The sequence below is a fragment of the Callospermophilus lateralis genome, chromosome 8, assembly GCF_048772815.1.
Source record: "Callospermophilus lateralis isolate mCalLat2 chromosome 8, mCalLat2.hap1, whole genome shotgun sequence".
NCBI lineage: Eukaryota > Metazoa > Chordata > Mammalia > Rodentia > Sciuridae > Callospermophilus > Callospermophilus lateralis.
In genome coordinates, this window is record NC_135312.1 from 49,111,330 (window position 1) to 49,139,201 (window position 27,872).

Consider the following 27,872-nt stretch of genomic DNA (forward strand, 5'->3'; position numbering starts at 1 on the left):
GTAATAAGTGAACTTTTTGGAAATATAAGTGACCAGTTGTCATTGGCTGTATTGTTTCCTTAGGTCATACAAAGAGAGATTATTTTATGGTTCCTCTAATATTTTGTTTAAATTTATTTTTATAAGGGAATGAATGGTACATGCTTCTGAATTAAGAAATAAAACTATGAATAATTCCAAGACTTAATACAAATATTCCTTTAGTCAGTGGATAATTTTCCACTGGTGGGAAAAGAAATCTTAAGCAGCTAAACATGCTGCAATGGGAAAATTATAAATTTTTCTCCTTTTTATTTTTTTCTTGAATCTCATTAAATAGTAAAAACTGGCACTGTGTATATTACACTACAGTGTCTTGCATTACAAATGAGTCAATTAAGCCAGGACCTTTGGGTTCTTAATGTCATTTGTCACGAAACCCCTCAGAATGAATGAATGAATAAATAAATAAATAAATGTATGTATATAATAAGCATTTGTGTGTGTGTGTGTGTGTGTGTGTGTGTGTGTATAATGTATGCTGCGTACCAATAAATCACAGGAAGAATCTGAATGGGGTCTCCCTGATCCAGCAGGTAAGGCAATAACAGAGGAAAGCTGGAGTCTCTCAATGACACCACCCACAGGAATGTTACTTTAGACTCCCCACCTCAGCTTCAATCAGAAAATCACAAGATTTAGTTGCACTTATGTCTCATTATCTGTGTGCTGCAGGTTGAGAATAATTGCTGAATAAATTAGCATCAGATCAGAGAGCATGAAATTAAGGACACAAATAAAGTGAGTTGCAACATAGTAAATTAGAAACAAGTTGAAGACTTCCTAAGTTGAACATTTAGAACTACATTTAAAAAGAGGAATTACAGTTTCAATTCCTGTAGGTCAGAAAATTAAAAACAAAGACATATTTTAAGCATTTATATTTTGCTTTCTTTATATGTATAGACTTATGTTGGGTTGCAAGATCAAACAGAATATTTGACTAAAAGGTTGAAAATTGAAACCCAACCACAGTACAAATTTTTTTTATGATAGAATTCACAGAATTTGGAGGTAATCTTTTCTTGATATTGATATTTGTTTCTAAAGATAAAGGTTTTTACAGCATATATTAAAATTTTGGTTATATTACTATAAGAGGTTTTCAGAGTTTAGCTCAGTGAGTACTTGCTTACAAAAAACGAAGACCTGTAATATATTAGGGGTTAAAAAGGTAGATGGATAATATTTACTATTTATTTATTAATGTATTTATTATTTTTGGTACCAAGGATTGAACTCAGGGGCACTCAACCACGGAGCCACATCCCCAGTCCTATTTTGTATTTTATTTACTGACAGGGTCTCACTGAGTAGCTTAGCATCTTGCCATTGCTGAGGCTGGCTTTGAACTTGAGATTCTCCTACCTCAGCCTCTAGAGCCACTGGGATTGCAGGTCTAAGTGTCTGTACCTGATAAGTATTACTTCTAACAGCTTTTTGACATCATCCACTAATTAAAATATACATTTACATATATATTAAAATATATAATTTTAGACTATATAATTAAACATAATTTTGTTCACACACATATGCTTTTATATACACACATATATAAACACACATTTTAATTTAATCTCTATAATAATCCTTTAAGACAAATATTATTTTCTCCATTTTATGTGACATTGATGTCCAAAATGTTTAAGTAACATCAAGGATTGGCATAAATTCAGAAAAATAGGTTTATATGAATATTTAGGTCATTATCTGCCTCTTCACAGAGCATACATTGTTAAAAGGAGACTAAAAAATATTTGCAAAAGAGATGAAATTAAATGAAAACTTTGATAAGACTTCTGTAGCAAATTAGAGAACATTATAGACTGCTGAAAAAATCTTATTAAGCACAATATTCAAAAAAATAAAAGATTACTTCAGGACTACATGATGAGTGATTTTCTTATGGAGCTAATAGAGTTTGAATAGAATTTTCAAGAAATTAAAATGACAGTGAACATGATGGTGCAAATCTATCTCAGAGAAGGAGGCAATGATAAATATGGATATAGAGGAGTTCAGCATAGGAAAATCGATAAATGGATATGTAAAAACTTCATACTTATTGAGTACTTACTCTGTGACATGTCCACTACAAACTTTATCTGTATTAATTCATGTCATCTTCACAATAATGTTATGAGAGCTTTAACATAATCAGTGGATTAAACCACTGATATGGTTTAACTGGGTGGTAACTGTAGGCAGGTAGGGTTTGGATGGAAGAAATAGGTCCCTGGTGGTGAGCTTTTAGAGTTTATATTTTGTCTGTCATTAAGATGAGCTCTCTCTCTTCTTCTTGTTGCTGTGTTCTGAGCTACTTTCCTTCACTATACCCTTCCTCCATGATGTTCTGCGTCACCTCAGGCCCAGAACCACAGATTTGTTGGACCATGAACTGAACCTCTGAAACCATGAGCCAAAATAAAAATTTCCTTCTTTAAGTTGTTCTTGACAGGTATTTTGGTCACAGCAACACTAAAGTAACTAAAGCACATGATAGTAACAATCATCTGGCACTCCTCTAGACATTCCATCTTAATTTATTATAGAGGGTAGATCAACTGCCCACAGAGCTTTATGTTTATCCTGGGTGCTGTGAAATCCTAATGAGAATTATTTTTAGGAAGTTAAATTTGATGACCATGAAGGATGAGATAAAGGTGAACAATTTGCCAAATACCTGCTTACCATTATTATTACTACTATCATTAAAAACTATTTTATATTAAATAATATGATTCTCTCTCAGTATGTTCTTTCTATCTCTCCCTTTGACAGGGCTTTGCTATGTTTTCCAGGCTACCCTCAATCTCCTGGGCTCCGGCAATCCGCCTGCCTCAGTTTCCTTAGTATGTAGGAATACAGGTGTACACCAGGGTACTGGCTATTTTAGTATGACTCTTGTTTTTATAGTATCTAGCTCCACATGCTGTCACTGATATACTATTATCCTTTTGAGATATTTCCTCTCAAATATAATATAATCATACTCAATGTCTGATTTAATTTTATTGCACTTATGATCATAGTTTTTACACTATATTCTTACTTTGAATAATCCCACACATTCATTGCACGATATAATCATTATCAAATATCTTTTTTATTAATTTCAAAAATAGTGTTTTCTTCTTGTCTTCTGCCTGTTTCTTTCTTGTCCCAGACTCCTACCTTTACTTAGCAGCTAATTTTTTTGTCGAGTAATATCTTAGAATGCCATTTTTGTACTATCAGTACACTCTCTGGGTTTCCATTAAGGGAAGAAGAATGTTTGGGCAGGTATTCAACTGGAGGAAGAAACAAATCTAAGCTTTGAAGAATTTTTCATATTGAAATCAAAATGTTGTAAATGAATATTAACCCAACTGAAATTACTTTGTAGGTTAAGAACATTATTAAATACACATTATTTGTACATGTATATGACAAATATAATCTGAAACTATAGATTAATAGAAACTGGAGGTTGAACAAATTCTTGAAAGAAAAATCTAGAGAATGATCCCTGCCACAATTTTTTGATGATTTTAGTAAGTAGTCTTTAGACAGATAGGGGTGAAGGAAGTAACCACAATATGTAGGAATGGTAAACAATGAATAGACTAAAAGAAAATAAGGCCACATGAATGCTTTATTGAGTGACTAAAAATTATTGAAATCTTTTGCTGGGAGACATTCTACACAAACACATTCATTTGCAATATACTAACACACATATAAAATAAATGTGAAATTCTATTTTCTTTAAGAAAAAGAGAAAATTAAGTCTCAAGAAACTTTTCCAATCTTCTGAGGCCATTGCTTTCTTTAGAACTTTAATAATATCTTAATTTTGAAAAATTGAATGAAAGAATGCATCTGGCTATACAAAACTGCTTATGAGTGGCAGTATACCTATGGTTAGAGGATTCCTGTTAAACATTAAACTTCAATTTTCAATGTTTAATTAGTATAAAAAGTGAAAAATCCAATAGAAAAAATATGTTTTTTTTAACTGCTTCTTTTATCTGAATATATTTTCTCTGACATTGAATGGGTTAAAGCATACATTTGAAAAAAATAAATGAGTATTAATTTCATTGGTGATTAACTGATAAAAATCTAACAAAATATGGGACCAATAACATTAATATTACAGAAATTAATGCATTGCTGTGGTCAGTTTCTTTCTAACCTAAACTTAATCATCATCTGGACATATTTGTGGTATACACCTGCACTTGCATATTTGCTTGTGTTGTACTTACTTTTGGTCACAACACCTTCTAAATGGATGATGTTAGGATGGTCAAACTGTCCCATGATACTTGCTTCACCCAGGAAATCTCTACGTTGTTTTTCTGTATAGCCAACTTTAAGGGTTTTGATAGCCACAGGTAGCTCTCTTTTTCCTGGTAGTTTCAAACGTCCACTACAAACTTCACCAAATTCACCTGATGATAAAGATGGCAAAGAAATTTTGAAAGCTTATTTGAAATTCTTATTCTATTAACACTCTAATAACTCAGAGTTTTAAGACATAGACCAGAAAAAAAAAATTTAAAAAGGGGAGTTCAAATTTCATTGTGAATATTAACAGAAAGAATCGGTATATTAGGAAAAATCATCCACAGATGATCATAAAACATGTTAAGATTTTTTAGCTTTATCTGTCTCACCTATAAAAATCTTAATGGAAATGTTAAAAAAGAAATTAAAAGCAACAGCATAAAAAGAACTTACTATTTCCTCTCCTGTCTACTCTAGTGAAACTTACTATTAATGAGAAGAGAAAAAAAGGAAAGGTTATAGCTGGTTAAAAAGAAAAAAATTGCTGGAAAAAGATAAACTGAACTATGTGAATACTTTTCTATATTACAAATTTACTATATGTATACAAAAATAGATTGAAAAAAAACCAGATGTGATTGTTAAGCATGAAGAACACAGAAAGTGACATTACCATGAGATAAATTACATACCACTTTGAAGGCAAGCAATTATGTAAGATTGAAAACATTACCTGTTAGAGCAGGACAGTGATGTATTACATTCCATAATACAAGCAAAATGTAAGAGTCATACACTGTCATACCTGCTCCAATAACTCTTTCAATGGTGATACATGAAGCTTCAATTTCCTTGGCAAACTCATGGACAGCTTGATTGGGATCCTCATAGGTATGTGGATCAATATAGGTTCTTACACCTGGCAGTTTAACTGTAAAAAAATGTGTATTAAAATACAAGCTGTGATGGATGAGCAAAAGTATATATTTTATTAACACCCTAACATGGCTTAAATTTGAAGTAGCTGAGCTGCAAGGATAAGTCCTCTCTTGAGTTATGAGAGTCCTTTGTATAGCTATGTTACTTTGTAAAATATTTTTAACATCTGGATTGTTGACATACACAAGAAATGTATACATGATGATAAATACAGCTTTCAATGATAATATTCAGACAGTTGGGTTGGAGGCATATCAAAAACATTAGTTTATTAATCTGGACAGCAAAATATTAGTAGTTTATTTGTCGGTTGCTTATTCTATGTTTCACTTAAAAACATCACCAGAGATTATTAATTTGTGTTTTTCAAAATACACTTTTAAAAAATATTTTTTAGTTCTATGGATCTTTATTTTCTTTTTTTATTCATATGCAGTGCTGAGAATCTAACCCTCACACATGCTAGGCAAATGCTCTACCACTGAGCTACAACCCCAGTCCTCAAGAGACATTTTAGTTGTAGATGAACACAATACCTTCATTTTATTTATTTATTTTTATGTGGTGCTGAGGCTCGAACCCAGTGCCATGCACATGCCAGGCAAATGCTCTACCACTAAGCTACAACCTCAGCCCCTCAAAACACATTTTAAAAGAACCTTCTGGTGGTATGGTACAAGGAGCTTAGTAGAGAAGTCAAAAGAAAAAGAGCTCTACTTCTCCTTCTGCCTCTGTCACTGCATGACTTTACCCCAACCTTTATGTTCTTTGAGTTTCAGTTTATCTCCTTAAAGGCTACTGATACCACCCAAACAGTGCATTTTGAAGATAAACAATATTAAATGAGATAGGACTATGAAATGGACTCATGCTTTCCACAGGTAATAGTCATGGTAGAGTGGCAAAAACAAAGAAAAAAAAAATTTTCCATTTATCTGACAAATCACCTTATGCTGTACTATTTAGAGGAAAAAGAACATATTAAAATACTATAATTAAAATTCATTTAGATTAATTTTATAATCTCATTATAAAAACTTGATTTTATGCTCTTTTAAAAATGTAGTTAATGCTCTTCAATTTGAACCAAGGCTGCTGCCATCGGATCTATTCACAGAAATTCATACTATATAATGCTAGAAGGAATTGAGAAATTTTATTCATTTAACCTGGTGGTTATGTAATGATAGATTTCTATACAGTGTGTTGCAAGGAATTAGAAGTAGCCTGGGAATTTGATTTGAAATGTAATAGCTTTTTTTATATTAGGCCAAAATTTTTATTTTAATAATTATAATGAGAACATTCTTTAAAGAATTGAAGAAATCATCCAGTTAATGCCTATAGCCAGTCAGTAAAGCTCAAGCCCATATTCTTTGTAAGAATGTGAGAGACTTGCTTTTATAACAATATTTTCGACCAGTGATTATAAATCCTCTAACCTAAAAAGAATTCTAAATAACAATAAAATTCCTCCCCCACCCCCCTTTTTTTCACAATCTGCTTACTGTGCCCATTATGAAAATGCATCTTTTCCTCTTCTGGATCTTGCTTTGCTTTGCTGTAGCCACATCGCCTGGAACAAAGTAAGCTGCAATTAACCACATCTGAAGTGGTGAGTCAACCACATCAAGCTCAAAGCATGTAACACAACTGAAATTACCACACCCCTGAACTGATGTTCAGACTCCTAATAAAAAATGCCATTCAAATTCCTTTTGCATGAAACCTCTTTTTTTTCCAGCCAGTATTCCTCACTCTCAGCAAATAATCTTGTCTAGATTTCGTTAAGAGGTCTGAAGCCATACAAACCTATGTTTTAAGTTCACTTTACCACATACCATATACCAGACATTTTTTTCTGTTCTGTTCCTCTTACTTTTTTAATCAGCTCCCAGGTCATTACCTCTTTGAGGATGAGTTGCCCAACATGTGCCTCTGAGCTAACCGTCTCCAACCTTCAGCACCTGTCTTGAATGTTTTTGGTAATTTTGGTTTTCCCTTCTTGTTATAGAGACTTTAGTTGCTCCACCAGCTGCTTTCTATTCTTATCTACTCAGATCACCATGAAAATTTACATATCCTATACCCATCAGCTCTATTCCCTAAATCTTAATCTCTCCTAATTTTATCAACTATTCCCTAATTGTGAACTCCTTGCAATCTGCTCTCCTTTCTAATAAAAATCTGTTCAGAGGTTCACTAAAAACAACTTAAACTCCAACCCAAAGCCTTCCTCTTAGTTTTTAATCATTCTTGATGCACTAAAATCCAGAAATATTCTCCAACACTCCTGTTCCTCTCTATATTTATATATGGACATATCCAAAGGTCCTCTGCATGAACTTCTCTATTGCTCTCCTTTTAATCCATTCATTTCCATCAATGTATTAAAACCAATATCTCTCTTGTATAATTTATTTTGAGGATTTATTCTTAATTCTGCTAGATTTATTTTATTTACTTATCTGTGTTCCACTGTCATTCAAACTCAAAAGTCCTGAAAAGGAAATCATTATATCTCTTTACCCTCCTTCAGTTATGATCCATTTTATTTTCCTGTTATTAACACTAATATAGTCTCTGTCCCTTAAGGATATGTTAACCTTAAGGGACAAACTCCTGGAGTGAACTAGATCCTGATTCTAACCTTCACAACAAATTAGTTACCAAAAAATATTATGCAATGTAAATAGTTTACAATCCAACTCTTCTTTTTCCATAATTAACTCTACCACTTCCTCAATTAAGGCTCTGTTATTTTTCATTTGGGTTATTATCAGTGCCTTCAAAATAATGTTCCTCCACTCTATAATGCTTTTCTTTGACTATGGTAGACATGGCTATAACCAAAGTACTGAATATTTTTTCTATTAAATAAGATTATTACTAAAAATTTTTCAAAAAAATAAGAATGTAAATATTCCTAAGTATAACTTTAACTCACATTTTCTGCATTATCTTCCTCCATTGCTTTCAAACATTTGTTCGTATTGGTTTCTTCACCAAGGATTTTAATTCTAACGATGTTGGACTATCATAGTCTTGTTTGGTTTTTCTCTTCATATTTCCCTTGAAACACCAATTTAATGTAATTTCCCTCTGAACAAACAGCTTTATCTACTCCTCTTCTGATACAATTTACACTCTATAGCACAATAGAGGCATTATGTAAGATTTTTAGCTTTCCTAGTACTTCTCTGCTTCTTGATTGGCAGCAACTAGTATTCATCTATAATCTCCTAAAGTGAGCTAGATCCTGATTCTGAGTGGGCATTAAACAGTTTTATCATGTTGATGAATGAATAGATGGAATGAGTGAATGATACTTTGTGTCTACACAATGACAGGTGTTTAGAAAAGAACTATGCTGATGAATACTGAGTCAATGTGATACATGATTGACCATATAACATTAAACAACTAACTAAAATGAGAATATTTAAATTATTTTTGGTGAAACTCAAAGGAAGTGATTTTACTATGCATAAGATTCCACCACAAAACTGAGTTCATTGCAAATAAATTTTTCATTTATTAGTTCATTTAAGAAAATATAGTCAAAATGGTAGATTGATGAATTATTATCATTACAAGGTTGGTTGAAAACTACTGTGTGACATAAGTGAAGTGTACAATAGATATTTACCAACAGAATGTTCCATATTCTGGGGTATTTAAAAAAAATTCTATATTTTGATCTAAAAATGACACATTTTGTTCTGTCACTTCCATAATTTACATATATATTAGGAATTGGTCAAAACCTCCAATCCTTATGCCACATTTTGAAAAAATACAGTTGTCTTTATTATATTAAGAAACTGGTAACTTATTAGAAAAATACAGCTAAAAAATTTTTGAATAAACTTGAAATAATATGCTTAATACATATAATATTCTTGGGTGAGGAAAATATACTACAGAGATCTGGTGACTTTTCAAATTCTATTCCTCATACTTAGATGCATTTGTCCTTCAAGAGCTCTTAAGACATTTTGAGTCACCTCATCACAGTGAAATGGAGAGAAAAAACAAGTACATGAAATTATATTTGGTCTATTCAAGCTAAGATTTATGTTACTTTAGTACATTTTTCATAATTTTTAGTTATTCCATTTTTCTTTTGGTTTTTAATGCATGCACCTCTAGAGAGAACATTTATTGATATTTCTTTTTACAATGCTTTAAATACAATTGTGTGAAATCACTCTGAGATTCATGTTATTTAAATACAGACAAAAGACTTTGTTAGAAAAATTCTAAGGAAACCAAAAAGAACCACATATTCTTTCAGTTTACAAACATCCATTCTACCTTAAACTCTCATGTCCAAAGAATAAATAAATAATAAGCTTTCAAAATGGTAATTTCCAATAGCCTTTACCATTAAATAGCCTCCAGGTATTTAAATTGTATGCAAATTTCTCATATGGAAATGGAAATAAAACATTGTATCGCCTCTAAAAAATGATTTGGAAATACCTTGGTGTGAAGCAGTTAAAATTTTATTACCTAGGGTAAGAGTCAGGAGGGCAATAGAAAGGAGTTATTTTCGACTATGGGCATCTCTAGAGCTCTGTAACATATACGGCTGCATGTCACATTAACATATAAAATTAAGTTCTGGAACCCTCCAAAGCATCATTAAAACAAGCCTCAACAAGGTACAGAAAGTAAAAGTACAGCTGGTGAAGATTGGCACTCAAGCAGTGGTTCAGCCTCATTAACAAAGCATGGCAAGGAAGCTGGCTCATTCTAAGTCATCTTCTGTTCTTGCTCCAGATGCATAATTTTAACCAATCAAACAAAGTCAATAAACATGTCATTCTGTACATAAAATAAGCCTCCTATTTTCTGAGTTATTTTTTTTCTGAATGAAAAAGAAACAGTTTCTTCATCCTGCTTTATATACCAATTTTAATGAACCTTGAAATTAGTGTACTAAAATATATGTAGTATTTATATTTAAAGGAATCATCTTCTAATCAATTACATTCATGTTCTCGAAAACAAGGTGCTTTTATAGATGGGTTTGATAAAAGAGATATAATATTCAACTAATATTTATTCATTAATATTTATTACAGTCCTAGAGAGAGGTGCTTGATATAAAAAATATAGCAATGACTTCAAGGGTAAATTTATACATTGTTCCATTTTCTCCTATACCTATCCTAAGGAGTTTGGCAACACATGCCTGATAATATTAATGTGGATCTTAAAAACCTGGACAAAGCCACCATATTTAACTTGTATATTTGAAATTTCCATAATACATGAAATAGAAAACAATAGTTTTGTGTATAAATGGATGTGCCAATTAATAATTTAGTGCTGAGTATAAATTTAGGATATGATAATAAATTTAAAATATTAATGTCAAACACTCCAGAGTACCAAGCAGTGCACAGGATCACTAATTTACTAAATGGCACCCTTGTGGCCAATGAGATAAGACAAGTGAATAGAATAGCCAAAAAGAGTATGAATCCTTACTCAACAACAGCCTCCACACAATCATATTTAGTTTTTAATGCTTTAGCCAAAAGAAACAAATACTGAATAATTGTTTTCAAATTAATCTAAATAAGAATAAGTGGCTACAGTGGTAGAAGGAGGAATGGTTTTGAATTTTGATTTCTTTAAAAGAATAAGAACATGCAGTGCTTGACTATGAATCGGGTACTCCTGTATTGCTTTTCTAATTTCCAGAATATTTAAGGAATAATCTTTCTACACTTTAAAGTAAAAATGTTCCAAAAAGAAAACTCTAAATTATAACAAACTTCACCTCTATGTGTTTTTCTCATAGAAAAATAAAAGTACTTAATTTAGTCTCTTTTAAAACTACATTTCTTAATCTGCCATACTTTTTCTGACATAATAATGATTTCAACCAATGCATAATGTTGTATTTAAAGATTTTTATTTTGGGAATCTTGAAGATAATAGATTATAGCTTTTGGGAAAAGACTTTGAAGTTTTCATTTCAGAATTCTCTCCAATTAAACAAAGGTAGTTTTAATAAAAGTTCAGCTAACTCAGTCTCATAAGATAAAGAAGCACACGAACATTGCTTTTAATATATCTAATTCACATTGGAAATAGATGAAATTTTATTTATGTTCGAGCATTCTTCCACAAGAATGGGACAGACATTTAGTATAGCTTGTCAGCACAACCTCATGACTCTCATCCATATTTCCTTCATTTGCAATACCTGGACACTAGAGTTTGAATTCTCTATAGATAGATCTACAAAGACAAAGCGTGCAACTAATCTGCCACTACTTATTGAAAATTATTAAGTATACTTTTCAATACAAATATACTCATCCTGAAAACAGAGACTCCTTGAACCCAGGAATGATGCAATTGAGTCACCATCTCCCATTTGCTCAAGGTCACTAATCATCCTGTGATTAGTAGCATATGAGAAGCTAATTTATCTTATTTTATGACTTAGATGTTATTGTTATCTGTACATTCTAAAAAAATAAGAAATAAAATAAGAAAATAAAAAATAAGAAAATAGTTTGTTGAAAAATTTAGATAATAATGCTTCAAAAAATTCACCTTTGGCTGGAGATGTTTGTTTTTAACAACTGCATTATAAAATATTTTAATATTTGCATCTTAAGAGGAAGTAGAATTTATCTCATTACTGGTTAAAAATATTTTTAAATAAGAAAGTTGGTTTCTTTAAAAAAATGAATGATTTTCCAAAAAGAATAGGCAAGTGCAAAAAATAACAATTCAACATCTCTAATTTCAAAATACTTAAAAGTTTTTTCCTTTGACACTTAAACCCTTCTGAAGAAATACTAAAGGACATGTAAACACTTTAAAGTATGAAAAATAATGAACAAGGGTAATAAACTGGTGTATTTAAATTTAAGAAATCAAGAAATGGCTATTTTGGAGACTCTAGGATATTTCATATTGACATAAAAATAATATACTACGGATTGATATTGGTTTCCATCAGCACAAACACGAGAGACTTCAGGAATAAATGGTAACATTATTTTAGAAATTAAATATCTATTTTATGTCATATATGATTAAATTGATAATAATTAATTCAACAGTGCTTGTTTGTGAAGAAAAAATTATTTTGAGATGTGAGACAATGACTAGACTCTGAGCCAGATATGATGGCTTAAAGGCACAGGCCATTGAAAAGAGTACCTTTGCTAAAAATGTTGGCAGTCGTGGGGAAAGGGCATTTTAATTCTAGGCATATGACTAGCAATCAGAAATATTACAGAAATAACTATAGAAATGTCTACAGAATCACAGTAGATTTCAGCCGAAGCAGGGAGAATATCTAGAATATTAACATAATGTTTATGGATGTCATAACAAAGCAAACAGTTACAAGTCATAAAAATAATTTAAGACCAAGGATGAAAGATGGAAACATGTAAAAACAGATCTCACATTTTAAATAGTAAAACATGCCATGGGAAAAATAGTGGATTGTGCCTTTCTGGAGGGAAATAGGACAGAAATCAAAACTCAACATCAGCACCTTGTAGAAGCTTTGATAAGGCTGAATTACAGAAACAAGAATGTAGACTGCTGGTGCTGAAAGTTTTATTTCCACAAAGTTTATTCCACAAATATTTCAAAGTGCCTCAAGGTAACTCAATATATTTCTATAAAGTATCTCAAGGTATTTCTAAAGGTCAACGACTATACAATGGACAATTGTAATAAAAGCATCACGTTATAATAAGGTCAAGAACAACCACACATGTATTTATTTCAAGAAATGAAAAAAAAAAGATTTCAAGATCCAAAATGTCTACAAGTATGTGAAAATGTGCCGGTTCATAAATGATGATGATGATAGAGTTTCTTGAAAATTATTTATATGATAATTAACAAAGGCTGGTATGACTATACACACAAAATTCAGTGACAGATTTCAGATTTTCCAGATTCCCCTGAAAAGTACCTATGAGTATCTGTGACTAAATAAGTTTTTTTCAATATACACACAGACAAGTTCACATGCACACAGACAAACCATTATTTGCCTCCACAATTCCTAACACTGTTTTACAAAAGATATAAGCAAAAGTTTTTATGTTGGTTTTTATGGTGTATTCCTTGCAAAGAAGGTGTCTTCCCACTTTCCTTCTTTCAAAGACACAGTAGAAAAATCACAATGTAAAAACAATATAAAATCACAATGTAAGACTTTTAAAAAATTCATTAATTCAATCTAATTGAAGTTCATCTTTGCCAATACTTACTAAGTCATGGGCTCATTAATGTTCATGTTCCCAGTTAAGTTTCTTTGACATTTACTTCAACATAGGCATGGATATCAGTCTTCTTTCTTTCTAAAATGTAAATTCTATCAATTCTAATTTAGTGATAAGTTATCTCTTATAACACTGTACTTGAGACTGAGGTAGAATAGGCAATTTAACAACTATGTTGTATTTTTTCATAGCACAGTAGAAAAATCACAATGTAAAGTCATTTACATTTTATAGTTTTGCTATTGTCAGATTGCAGTATTTATCTGTTTTGTCACTGAAGCCTCATGCCCAGAAGATATTCCAGTGTGAAGTAAATGATACACAAAAATCTGTGCTTTCATATTAACTTCAAAACTTTTTTTTTCAAATAGAAAAGCTTTCAAGAGAATGAGAGAAAGATCTTTGATTTACATCAGCCTGTGTTTTTTTACTCTTCTTTGATCCAAATATTTCTGGTATCCATTGCACCATTTCTCATCTGTGCACATGTGTGCACACTCATTTACAAAGTTTTCTTAATTCAACAAAAAATTAATAAAACTTAGGGAATATAAGAAACCAATTTAAATAGTGTTATGAAAGAAACTCTATAATTCTTTTAAAAGCATTTTAAAAATTGTTTCTTGATAAATTTTGATAACAAATGAGAACTCAATAAAATAATTCAATGCTTTAGATTCTTTATAAAGGAATTACCTGGAGTACTTTAATTTTTATAAAGTGGCTCAGTAACATGTAGGGATTTCCCAAAACCTAGGATGAGAGTTCTCAGGTCCTATTTTTCCAGTCTATTGTGTTATTGTTATAACCCAGGTATTTCTTAAAAAATTTTAACTCATAAATAATTGAGACTATACCATTTAGACACTGATTCCACAAATGTACATATTTTTGTTCAGTGGTATCAAAATAGGAATATCACTTCAAATATCTGAAATAATTCGAGCTTAATAAAATTAGGTAAACCATTTAAAGTTATATGTGGTTTTGTATATCAATGCCACATGTATCCACAATGAGTATGACAACTGAAGATCCCAATTACATTATGGTCATTCCAATGTTTCTGGGAGACAGAAAAGGTGATTTAACCTTGACAGAAGTAGTACTGTACTTCCACATGTGATATGGATTATACTGGAATGGAACAACAAAAACAGTGATATGTTAAATGTGGAACAGATGCTATAATCTTACAACTTCCTATTTCAAATCAGAATCTCAGTAAAAGCTGCAGAAGAGAACTATGAATGCTTGACATAGGGATGATGTGCTATATGTATAATACTTTAGTTAAAATAATTTGTTGTGAAATCACTTATTAGGATTTACCTTTGGGAACCAGTTTCATCTACCTTTTTTACTGCGTAACTGGTGCACCAAGTGTCAAAATGTACACAAATGGAGAAAGAAAAGGAATGCTGACAGTAATACATAGAGGTGGACATCACGTGGGAGTGAAAGCGGGAGGGAACACTAACCATATTAGGCTTGGATGGGCAACAGCGCACAGGGAAGAAGCCCTCCCACAGCCACATTCGCAGCAACTGAAAAGCAAACAAGAGAGCCCAAGATAAGGAAGAGATCCCACTCCCTCAAATATAGATAAAGACACTGGCTTTACTCAAGTGTCTGTCTGCTCATCAAAATAAAAAATCTCTAAATGCATATAGTAAGTTTTCCCACCATGGATTTCAGTTTAAGAAGCACTTATGGATTTAAGAAATACAGAGTTACATTAGTTATTTTTATCTTACTTAAAATGATTATTCAATAGGAAATATAATGAGCCAACATACTTTAATCAATTGTATGCAATTAAATACATAGATATATAAATAAAGATGTAAGCCCATTTAAACATCTCTTTCCTTAAGAAATTTCCCCAAAATTTACATTTGGAAGTCATGCTAAATAACCTTTTAAATACATGTGTTTCATACAGCATGCAAGTTTCTAGTAATAGGTCTTATTAATTTGACCCACTGATTTCTTATTGCCAGTGGTATTACTTATCACAGCATACTGAAAATTTTATGCTTATGTGACTTCTTCAATCACTTATAGAAGGCTTCCAATTTAAATTTACACTTCAGATTTTAAAAATGCAACTCTAAATATGTATATTTATATATTTGTAGAGCAATGGCTGTATTAAAAAAGCATGTTGTACATAATCCATTCACTTTTCTGGATATTGCAAAGTACAAGGTTATTTTTAATTTTCCATATATTCATGTTAAAAACTCCAGTAAATACAAAGTTCTCCAATAAAGTGAACTTTATTGATAGAAACCATGAAAACTTATGGCAGAAGTTATTTAGTGCTTCAATGCATTCAGTTTGATTTACTTTTATGAATAGCATTTAAATTGATTTCAAGAGAACTGTAATGTGAACTCAGTAATGATATCATCTCAGTAATGATATACCAGAATGTCTAGGCTTTTGATAAAAATTTGTTTTTTAACTTTACTTGAAATATATCGACTTTATATAAAAGAGAAGAAAATAAAATATAAATACCCAATGAGTTTGCAAATGTTAATGAAGCCAGACTACTAATTCTGAATCAAATTCCAATGGATCATTTTCAGAGGAAAAGTAGACAATGTTTCATACCTTATTCCCCCAGTATTTGTGATATTCTAATTTTAAGTCTGACTAAGTATCTGTGGGTTTGGCTGTCACTAAAATGGAATCCTTATAAGCAATAGGGACACTATGACATTTTTTAAATTTCAATACTTATGATAATTTAAAGAATATGTCAAATAATAATTTGCATTGCAGATATGTTAAAAACCAGAGTCATGCCATATTAAAATATTAAGATACTATATGAATAGGTAAAACTTTTATAAAATATATTACAATTTTTTATATTTACACCTATTTCATTGATTTATTAAACAATTACTAAAATTGTATTTAAGTTAACTTTATATAGCTTCTGCCTTATCTTAGCACTCAGATTAGAGGCAGACAAGCTATGGCCCATGGGCCCAATCCAGGCCACCATGTGTTTTGGTAAATATAGTTTTACTGGAAGTTTGCCAGTCTCATTAGAAGATGGTATGGATTCTTCAGTGCTGCTACAGCAGAGTAAAATAGGTGTGACAAAGGCACATGGCCTGCAAAGCTAAAACATTTACCACTTGGCCCTTTAAAAAAAGTTTGACCCTATTTCTTAGAGTATTAGTTTCTTGGAATGAAGATGATTCCTTGATCTTTTAGGTTTTCTTCAAAGTTGAAATGTAATGAATAACCATGTTTTACCATAATTGTTGATAACAACACAATCATCTCAATTTATTCATATCTACTAACACATACAAGTTTGCACACATCTGTTAATTATATCCATAAATTAAAACTTAAAAAATTATTACTAATTATTAACAAGTGTATTGATCGGTTTTTAGTAAGAAATTTCCTCATAAAGGACAAACTTGCCTCTGCCTGAGAATTTGCAGTTTATAAACTCATGCAGATCTGTGCTTAGAAAAATAACTGCATTGTGATTGGACATTATCTAATAGGATTGGTTTCATATTGCTCATCATTCCAATATTCAAGAAAAACTTCAATGATTTTAAAAATAATAAGAGCATTCCATTAAATTCTCTTGAAAAATTATAAGCATTCTGTCTTCAAATTGATACATACACACATCACACACATTCATTGCCATGCAATTCACTAGAACAACAAATTCACATATTTTAGTCCTAAAGAATCTAAATCATCTTACCTATAAATAGAACTCTACTTTATTGTTTTGATAAAATTTAATCAAAAGACTTAAAGCCATGCAAAATTACTTTTATTTTACCAAACACTGATTTAGGTTTTCCAATGATGCTTTCTTTGATTGCTTTAAGAGGCTCTGGATAAATCACTGGGAGTAACTTAAGTAACTAGAATGTAACTAGACTATGTTTAGTTGAATATATAAAATAGTGATAAAAATGGATCTTATTGGTTTTGTGAAAAAAAGAATGAGAAATTACTTATATTGTACTTCCATCAGTTTCCAACCCATCATATATTTTGGAATAAAAATATTAGTTATTACACTTAATAATATACTCTCTTTTTTTAGAGAGAGAGAGAGAAAGAGAAAGAGAGAGAGAATTTTTTAATGTTTATTTTTTAGTTTTCGGTGGACACAACATCTTTATTTATTTTTATGTGGTGTTTAGGATCGAACCCAGTGCCCTGCACATGCCAGGCAAGCATGCTATGGCTTGAGCCACATCCCCAGCCCAATAATATACTCTTAATAATATAATCAATGTAGTAGAATAGATCTTAGAGGAAATGATTTTTTCATGATCCATATGATATTACCATGCTTAATATTCCCATTTAGAATATAACTCAGCAATTACATATAGATCAATTCATATAAATACAAAATGACCAAAGTATCTTAAAAATAAATCATTTCTTTACATTTTCTAAGGATTCAGTGGTCAAAGCATTAACATTTTTTAAGAAAACTAAAACTTACATTCCTTTTCTGTGAAAATGTAAAGTAGAATAATAACTGCCCAAATAAGCATTTTGGGATAAATTTTGAGGATGCTATTACTATAATACCTCAGCACCAGATGGTATAAAAATATGCTTTCCTTTATCAATAAATATTCAGATATGCACTTGAAAATGCTTATAAGCATCAGAGATAACAGAAATAGAAACTAAAATGTGCTAGAAATAGCAGCCAATCTAATTTCTGTGAGCTATGGTTCAACACAGGTACATCTGCATTCCCATTAGTTTTTAGCACCTGGAACTCTGTAAGTAACTGCATGCAGTTATAACAAGATCATTATTATCCAAGTTTAAAATAGTTTAGCCGTCAAGATTAACATAAAAAACAGTTGGTCTTTGTTATTAACAAGATACTTCGATTTATCCTTCAGAAGATTAAAATATGATAATCGAAGTTTTCTGGACCCAGGAATATTCGAATGAAATTGTTTAGCCAAACCTTGATCAATATATGTATGAAGTGTGCTAATGTAAGCAAGATAACCTCCCTCCCATGAAAGCAAGGTGATTATACCTCTAGGGAAGAGATTCTCAAACATACTACATCAGAGAAGCAAGACTGCAAGCTGTGGATAAATGATGATTTAATTTCTTAAACAAGTGATCATATAGTGGATAAGTAAAGCAGTAAGATGCCACTAGATAAATGACAGAAAGACAGGAAGAGTAAGTTCACAAAAATACTTTGATTAGGCAGAAAATATTTTCACTATAATTGTTAAAAAGAAGAAAACTAAGACTGTATCATTTACTCATTTTAAAATAAAGCAACAATAAATGATAGTACTCAGTACTGAAGAAATCAATGTAGATAGTGCCACACTTGTAAGTGACCAAAGATACTAAAACATATCATGAAACTTTTAGAAAATCATATGGAGGGTCCTCAACCTAACAATAGTTCTACCTTCAATTTTTCGACTATAAGGTGGTTCAAAAGCAATACATGCTCAATAGAAATTGTAGTTTAAAGTTCTATTTATTTTTTTTCCCAGGTAGTGGTATACTATATGATAACTCTCTCAAAACACTGGGCAAGAACACAAGCCAGTTTCCAGTCAGCTCAGTGACCTTGAGGGTAAACAACCAGTACTCTATAGTGCACTTTGGTGCTACTACCTATGATGATGCTCAGTAGGTTAGCTGTGTTAAATGCATTTTGAACTTATGATATTTTCTACTTAAAATAGACTTGTAGAGAAGTCACCTCACTGCAAGCAGAGGAACATCTGAACTTCAAAATCTATCAAAGAGTAATAAAAATGTTCTCATACTTTGACATTATTATGTTGCAAAATAAAGACCATGGTGTTTGTAGTCAAACAGTGCAGTCCTAGATATCTCCATTTATTAATGTACACCTTTGAGTAAACTAATTATTGACAAAAGATAATATAATAATATAAACTGTACCAGATACGGTTGTTTTGAAGAATGACTTCATAATACATGTAAATCTCTCTGTTCTGTCCAGGGTTCACAGTCAGCACTGTGTAAGTTTTTCACTGATATTATTATAATAATATCACACTAGGAAATTGTTATAGGGTGCAAATTACATACATGAGGCTAGGCATAGATTTTAAAGGAACTGAATGATCAACAAAATATTTTTTCAATAAAATTATTTTATGGAGTCTATGAAGCAATGAAAAGAAAAATGCTATTATATCAGTTTTTATTAAGGTAAAAAGCAGTTGAAGAAACTAAAATGTATCCAACCTCTGTGAGCTATTTTTGTTGAAGCACATTAATTATCATTATGGCAAGATTTTAAATTTCTCTGATTTCAATTTTTGTGTTATTTTACTTCACAATTCAAAGAAAATTGAACAAAGAATTTAAATAATTCCAATTATGAATCTTGCTGCAACATTTCTCTGTGCCCTACTGATTTTAAAATGACAAAGATTTTAAATGTGTAAATAATATTTACAACAAAAAGACTGGGATTGTCTTTCAATTGTTATAATACTGACAATGTGAAGTAATTCCTACATTTCTTAAAATGTCTTTTGATGCAAGGCTGCAATGTACTGAATGTGGAAGCCCTCACTCCATTCATATGTTGATGTACATTCATATGTTGATATCACTTCCTGGTAAAATTAGGAGTTGTAAACTTTGGGAGATGATTAGATTATGAGGCTAGGGTTCTCTTAAATTGGACCAGGGCCCATTGAGAGAGGCCCCTTTCCTGTTCTTCCTTAAGAACATATAGCAAGGAGGCAAGCATGAGCAAACTTGAAAGAGCCCCTACTATGAAGCAGATAAACCAAAATCTTTATGTTAGATTTCTCAGCCTCCAGAACTATGAAAAAAAATAAATTTCTGTTGGTTATAAGTCATCCAGTTTCTGGTATTTTGTTATAGTAGCCTGAATAGACTAACACTTCATTAATATTTAAATTAATTCCTTGACTCTCTCAATTCTAAGAAATAGAACAACTTTCCTAATGATGCCAGGGTAAAACTCCACAGATATTTTGTTAAGACTGAGAAATGAATAAAAGATGTAATGATAATATATGTGGGGCACAAACTCAACTCTTTCACCAAACTTTCACTCCAAAGAGTAAAATTGTTCTACCTTATGAGAGAAAGTAATGCTAACTGGTTAAAAAAAAAAAAGAAAAAGAAAGAGAAAATTTTTTCTTCTCTTTCCTTTCCTCTTCTCTGTTTTTTTTTTTTTTTTTTTTTTTATGAATGTGTTTTTGAGTACCTCAAGATAATGTCACTTCTATAACATGAGCAAGGATTTACTCCTAAAATCCAAAAGATTATATCCATTTATATATGCAATATCCAAGCCCCAGTCTAGGCAAATTGTGATAGTAAATAACAGATAACAGTTTTTACCTTCTTTCTCAGTTGTCCACCTTCATCTTACTATATTGCATATTACTTCTAACCCATGGTTATGAGAAACCCTACATTAATTTCAAGAACCTTCTACTAAAAACTGAGTACCAGTCCTCTTATATGGGATTTAAGAGGTTAATAGATTTCTTAGTTTTACCTTATGAAGTTGGAAGTCTGGCAATCATATGTCTTGCTTTCTACTTGTGTTTCTTGTTTCAGTCCTGAAATGTTCTATGACATGATTCGTGACAGAGCTGAGAATTCTGGGGTTCAAAGAGAGGAAACAAAACACCTTTTCCAGGAAGCTTCAGAGAACAAGTTGCCTAAGTAAGATGTGGGAACCAATCACTGCCTTACAGTACTGGGTACACATTTGTTTTGTTTTGTCCTTTCTCATCCTAAGTACCTTTCATTTCATCTTTTCTCTTATTCTTGCCTCCTCCTGATCCCTCCCCCACTGAAAGTGTGACAAGTTTTCAGGTACAACCCTATAATGGACCTATCTTTTTTCACTCACTGGTCTGTACTGTTTAAAAAAATTCTGATTAATTATTTTACAATTAATTGCACAGAAGACTCAAACACCTTCATACCAGTCCAGCCTTTAATATAGCAAAACATATCTAATTTTATTTTAAATCATTAAAAGGGAGCCTTAAAATTATTCAATGACCAAAAGTATGTTATTGTTCAAATACATGTGTAACATAGAGACTAAATCATATAAATGATTGAGATAAAATTGAAATAAATTATATATGTTTCAAGGAAAAAAAACTACAAACCTATGTGTTCAATGGGCAACCATACCTTTGTCATAAAGACAAATTGGCAATCATAAAGAAGAAACTAATGCGTTTTAACTCTGGGATCAGAAACTTTCCTTATTTCTTATTCTAAAATATCAAACTAAATGAAAGCCAAAAACCCAAATCCATTTTAGGTGAGATATATTTATATCACACTTTAATTGCTTTTTTCCAAGCAATACTTAAATGATGATTCTCTGCATTTATTTCATTTAATCATTCCACCAGGTAAAGATATTCATACAACTAGAACATATTACTGAACATGCTAGGTAAAATTTGCTTAATCAAGTTTATATTTCACCTCAAAATAGATTAATTCAATATTAACTGCCTTTTGTAAATTTTTGCAGGAGTAACAGACATAATAATTTTCATTATTAGCAAATATGTACTGAGAATATTTGTAATACTTTTTAAGAATAGAGAAATTGTACAACAAAAATGTTCTACCCACACATAATATGCTGTTTCTAGACCTGGCTACAGATTAGAACCAATAGGAGACATGTTTAAAGATCAAACAAAAAACCAAAACCAAACAAAGCAAAATAATATCCAAGCATTATGTTAGAACAATTAAATCAGAACATATTGATCATGGGACTAAAACATCATTGTTTAATGGCTTTTAGTTGATTCTAAATTTTTCTCATATTTCATATCTCAATAGACACTCAATGAATACTTTTATTGAATGATGTCTTATAATCATCTTGGGAGAATTTATTTAATGACTAAAAAGGGAAAGATTTATAATTAACCTATTAATGATCTACTTAGTAAAAGAAATTATAAAGTAACTGGAGGTGCTTACAAACAATTTGTTTTTAGGTAAACACTTTAAATAATTATCTTGCAATTTGTTTGCAAGGTTAATTTATATTATCTACAAATGAAGACTGTGTTTTCTAAGTAAATGAAAATTGTGCCCTGATTTCTAGCAATTTAAACAAATTTCCCCTAATATCATCTTTACAGGTCGCTCTTAATTGTAGGCTTTGTGTGTTTCAAGACTTTTTTTTTTTTTACTTCAGTATTTCAATATTAGCTACTTGGATTTTCTTAGAGTCATAATAACTCACAAAATAAGAAAAATGTGCAAAATTATCCATATTCAGCATTTTCATTTTGCCTTTCTTACCTATTTGACCACTGACTTCAGCAAAATTATTTGAAGGCATACTCAATTTTTTTCCACTGAGTTATCAGGAAGAAACCTTCAAGAAGTGGTGAATATTTTGTATGAAAGATATTTCTCATATATATGTTTATATATTACATGTATGCCTCATGAATATCATGTTTGTGCTAATAATACCTGTTTGTGCTAAGATGTTTCAGTTTTTAATTTTTAAAATTTATTTTATATCATATATGTATATAATTACACATCTTTACACCTAACATAAACCAGGACCTATTTGAAACCCATGGTCTCATTCATGGTAGGAGACACCCTACCATTAAGTTACATTCCCAGCCCTACAAGAGCCAATTCTAATTAGAAAGGTGCATTTTCTTCTCTGATCTCCCCATAAATACCTTCCAAAATTATAGAATTCCTGGAAATTATATAATTGGCTATTCAACAATAGGTTGAAAAAGATACATCTACTCATAAGAATCTTTACCATTAGCTCTAGAAAAACAAAATCACCACCACAAATACTACTACCACTTCCACAATAACCAAAGCAAATTTTAAAATCTGAAACATATTTTTAAAATCTTAACTTTTTTATATTAGGCAGGAATAGAATAGAGAAAAATCTATAGTATGGAACTTAGTGATGACTGGAGAGCTCCCTCTGAAGGCTTGAGAGATGGTAGAATACCTACACTATTTTAGAATGCTCATTTATACTCCATAGTGTATGCCAATTAACTTCCTTATTTAAAAAAAAATCAGTTCATATATGAGAAAGGTCATGCCATTAATGAAGCAGGAAGGAAAGGGTTATGAGGTTGGGAAGTGTCACAGGAGAGGCTGTGGAAGGCCTTGCAGGCTGGACTAAGAACTCAGAAAACCACATATACCATATGCATCCCTGTCTATGTGTCTTCACCATCAGATCCTCTCAACCAACTCTTAAATTTTCTCTTCATCCTCAAGGTACAGCTCATATTTACTTTTTCTGTCACAATACTTTTGTATTTGTTCAGGCAGAGATACTCACATCTCATATTCTTAATCTGTTTTTTAATTTGTTCTAAATACTCAGAGTATTTAGTAGAACCTAGGAAGCCCAACCTTTGCAGCAATAAAATCAAATGGTGGAGACTTAATTAATAACTGCAGTTTCCTTACTTTTTGTCTCTTACATCCAAATTTAGGACTAACCAAAAGAAGCTAAATCACTCAGGAAGTCCTCTTTCTAGCCAGCCCACTTTCACCTTTCCCATTCTAAAAACCTCCAATCAGGGCATGCTTGAAGCCTTCCCTTTTTTTCTATTTTAAAGCCTTTCCATTATTCTGGCTGTTCTGAGTGTCTGCCAAATATAAATGATGCTGGCTGAGATCCTTCTACAGCAAGCTCTGAAAAAATTGCTTGTGTTTCTTTTCATTTGAATAGTTGCAGTTTATTTCTACAGAAGAGATAATCTTTACTAGCTACATAAAAGAAAAATACATGGATTCACCTTTACAGCCAACCATCTTAATTTTTTTCTAGTCAAATAATAGTACTGAAAAAGCGCATACTGATTCAGGTATTTTATTCTGTTTTCTCAATAGGTTAATGCCCACAATGAGCAAACACCAAGTATTTCCATTTCTAGGAGCCTAAAATTACTATAAGCTTCTTCCATGCAACTTTTTCTCTCCCAAGCATGTTATAGCTGAATGTAGTCTGTCAGACTGTCACTGATGCCTCTTGGAGGAAAGCATGTGACTAGCATGATGAACCTGTTTGGGCTCAGCTATTTTAGTTTTTAATTTATTTTAAGAAAAGTAGAAAGAAAAAGTGAAGGCAAAAGTGCAAAAATGTGATACTTGTTTTATTCGTATCTTAAAAAAAGATATTATTTATAAACACAGCAATGATAAAATGTTTTCTTTTTTAAATTCACTTGTCAATTAAAGGTATGAGTCGATCCTAAAAGAGAAGAAAATACATCAAAGAAATAAGCCAATTGTGTAATTTCTAATGTTTCTCATTTCTTTCATTATGATCTATTTTTGAATTATGTTTATCAGCAGTCAACTTTTAAGGTGGAGAAACTGCATGGACTAAGGTTTTAATTTAACTATTTAACTCCCAAATAATAAAAAATAATTGTGGATGTACAATAAAATGATAAAAATACAAAATGTGTGTACTTTTGATAATCATAAGAGAATTGAATATATTAGAAGAATGATTTAAAAGAAAGATAAATGTTACATTTTCATATAATCTATTAAATTTCATATAAGTATATTTTGTTTATTAGTACTAGTTAGGAATACTAAAATAACAAATTTTGGTAATGGCCATAGGTGTTTAAAATTATATATTATGATGGTATTAAATTTAAACAATTTTAGTATGATATTAATATATATAACCTAAGGTGATTAATTATGAATACAATTGCTTTATACATGTAATTGTGCATAAATGATGTATGTATAAGTAGTCACAAAAATGCACCTATATAAAATATTTATAGTTTTAACTATAAAAACCCCAATAGGAATTCATCTGATTATACATTGAATAATATTTATACATCATATTTAGGCTTGTATGAAACTGGAACAATCAGATAGATTAGAAAAGTAACTTTGATACCCCTGAGCCCATACATTGATCAATATCTCTATATATACTACTTTAGTTTATGCTACTGGTCAGATCCAGGAAGAGTTCCTGAACAGTGATAAACAGGTAATGACATAAGTCTGTAGAAAATATCAGTGTGAATCCTCAACAATAAAAAATTAACATTTTTTATGTCATGCAAAAAAAAAGTATTACTAAAATGCAAATAAAACTGGACCCTTCTAATGATATATCTTTACTACATGAAGTGCTAAGATCCCATCAGATTTACTGGGGAAAGATCAATACATGCAATTGACAAAACAGGCAATAAAATAACAAATGACAATACTTTTTTGCTTATATATTAATGAACCTATTAAATCTCAAAAATAAAAAGACAAGCAATTAAAAATGCAGAACCATTTTTCACTTATTAAATTAGTGAAGACTGACTAGGTTGTGAACTACCAGTTAATGTCATGCCCTGTTAAATGTTAAATAATGACTTAAAAAGGTCATTTGTCAGTATATGTCAATGATTTTAAAAATATACATGTACACTGACCCTTTCTTTGAATTATATGAATCTGTTCTGAGGATATTAAAGAAAGAAGTAATAAAATACAAATGAGCCCTCTAAAATAACAAAGATGTGAGAAAATGAGAAATGCTAGTTATCAAGGAGGCATTAAATTTTTGCTTTTAAAACATTTTCAGTTACTCAGGTAATTTTTTCACAATGTTAAGTTAAAACTGGAAAACAAAACTATACATAATATCTTAATTATATGTGAGAAAATATTTATGTTGATTGCTTCTGGAGGTATGTGTATGATTGATTTTCTTTCTACATTTTCTCTTGTATTATTTTATGATTTTTAATGAGAAAATATCTAAAATAAAATAAGAACCAGAAAGAAATTAGATAATCAGCTTAATCATGCCAACTTTATAAAATGCAATGCTAAAAACATTGAAAGTTATAGGAAGTAAAATCTTAGAGAAAATGAGAGCAGCAGGATGACTTCATAATATCAGAAAATCTGGAGATTCATTTAAGGAGGTGGCCATTCATCATACATTTAAAGATATATTGTAACTCAAAGGAAGCAATCGAGATACAATCTGATACCATATTGGGGGTTATAGGAGATACAATGCAATGAGTGGGTGCACAGAAGCAGAACTGACAGTGATTTTCACTCGGGGTACATGGCATACTGAGATCATCCCCTGATAGAGTTTTAAGCTTGAAGATGCTGGAGCTGGATCCAATGATCCTGGATTTGGCAAACTGATTAGAACAAATGATCTAAGCCTGGAAGTCTCAATCTAGAAATTTCAGTAGAAAGAAAGAACTCCTCTCCATATTAATTTTTTAGACTAAAATTAAAATGGTACAAGACTTGGGCAGAAATAAATTGGGCAGTAAAGCAGAATTGTACTTAGAATCAACATCAACATGTCTTTATTGAGACTAGAAAATATTATACAATAGTGCAGACTTGGGAGAATTAATTATAAATTGTTTAGACTCTGGGAATGGTCTGTTCTATCCTGGACCACTGCTTTCCAAATTACTAGAGAGGTGAATTTTATAGATAACTATGTGCACATTTGAAATAGGTAGAATAGGATTACATCAGAAAAAAATAGATATAGCAGTGTTCTTAAGACAGCTAAAGAAGATGTAAGAAACGGGCCTTTTTCTGACTTTGGGCAATCCCAACTTGTCAACCTGATAATATCTTGCCTTCCAAAATGGAAACAGGGTACAGGAAGTAGTAAGATAAACAAATATCAAAAGCCAAAGCTACAATATCCTCCCAACTGTATTTCTTAATTTCTTGCCTTTCAATTTATATTGGCCCAAGAGAACTGCATTGTTTATTGTTTGTTTGTTTGTTTGTTTTATTTTCTGTACATTGTGATATTAAAAACAATCTTTAAAAACTTTCCTCACCAGGGAAAGACTACCCCTCCCAGGGTAGCCAATTCTCAGAGGTAGCAAAAAGCTTAGTCAGGAGCATGCTTTTGATATGTAAATCTATCAGTCTGGACCTACACTTCCCTTTGTCTGTCTGGGATCCTATATATTCCTCCCCCTTAAGCATTCTGGGTTCAGGTTCAAGGCAATTAAAGGCAATTAGAGACATCATTCTGAGCCAAAGTCTGCCAAAATTATTCAAACTAGCCAATCATAAACTACCCTGCTTTTGCTTGACTTTCCTACTGAAACTCTTAAAGTCTCTGGCCAACACTTTCCCCTCACTTCTATGTTCTGCCTTATGGTCACAGTCTAGTGTTTCTTGTGGTCCTCCAAGCCATGCTGTGCCTTCTGTTTCAAGGATCTGTGAGCC

At 31.2% G+C, this 27,872-nt stretch overlaps 1 protein-coding gene across 11 annotated transcripts in view; it reads right to left on the reverse strand.

Moving 5' to 3' along the window:
• Epha5 (EPH receptor A5) overlaps positions 1-27,872 on the reverse strand; it is a 334,483-nt gene that overhangs the window by 34,873 nt on the left and 271,738 nt on the right. For 6 of the 11 annotated variants that reach the window (XM_076865181.2, XM_076865178.2, XM_076865176.2 and 3 more), the window contains 3 exons: positions 6,762-6,829; positions 5,120-5,245; positions 4,293-4,478 (listed from right to left, as the gene is read on the reverse strand). In XM_076865181.2, coding sequence (XP_076721296.2) covers positions 4,293-4,478; positions 5,120-5,245; positions 6,762-6,829 — 380 coding nt within the window. Of the gene's footprint in view, positions 1-4,292; positions 4,479-5,119; positions 5,246-6,761; positions 6,830-15,013; positions 15,080-27,872 lie in introns of all 11 variants that reach the window. The other 5 variants (XM_076865180.2, XM_076865179.2, XM_076865175.2 and 2 more) reach the window with 1 other exon arrangement.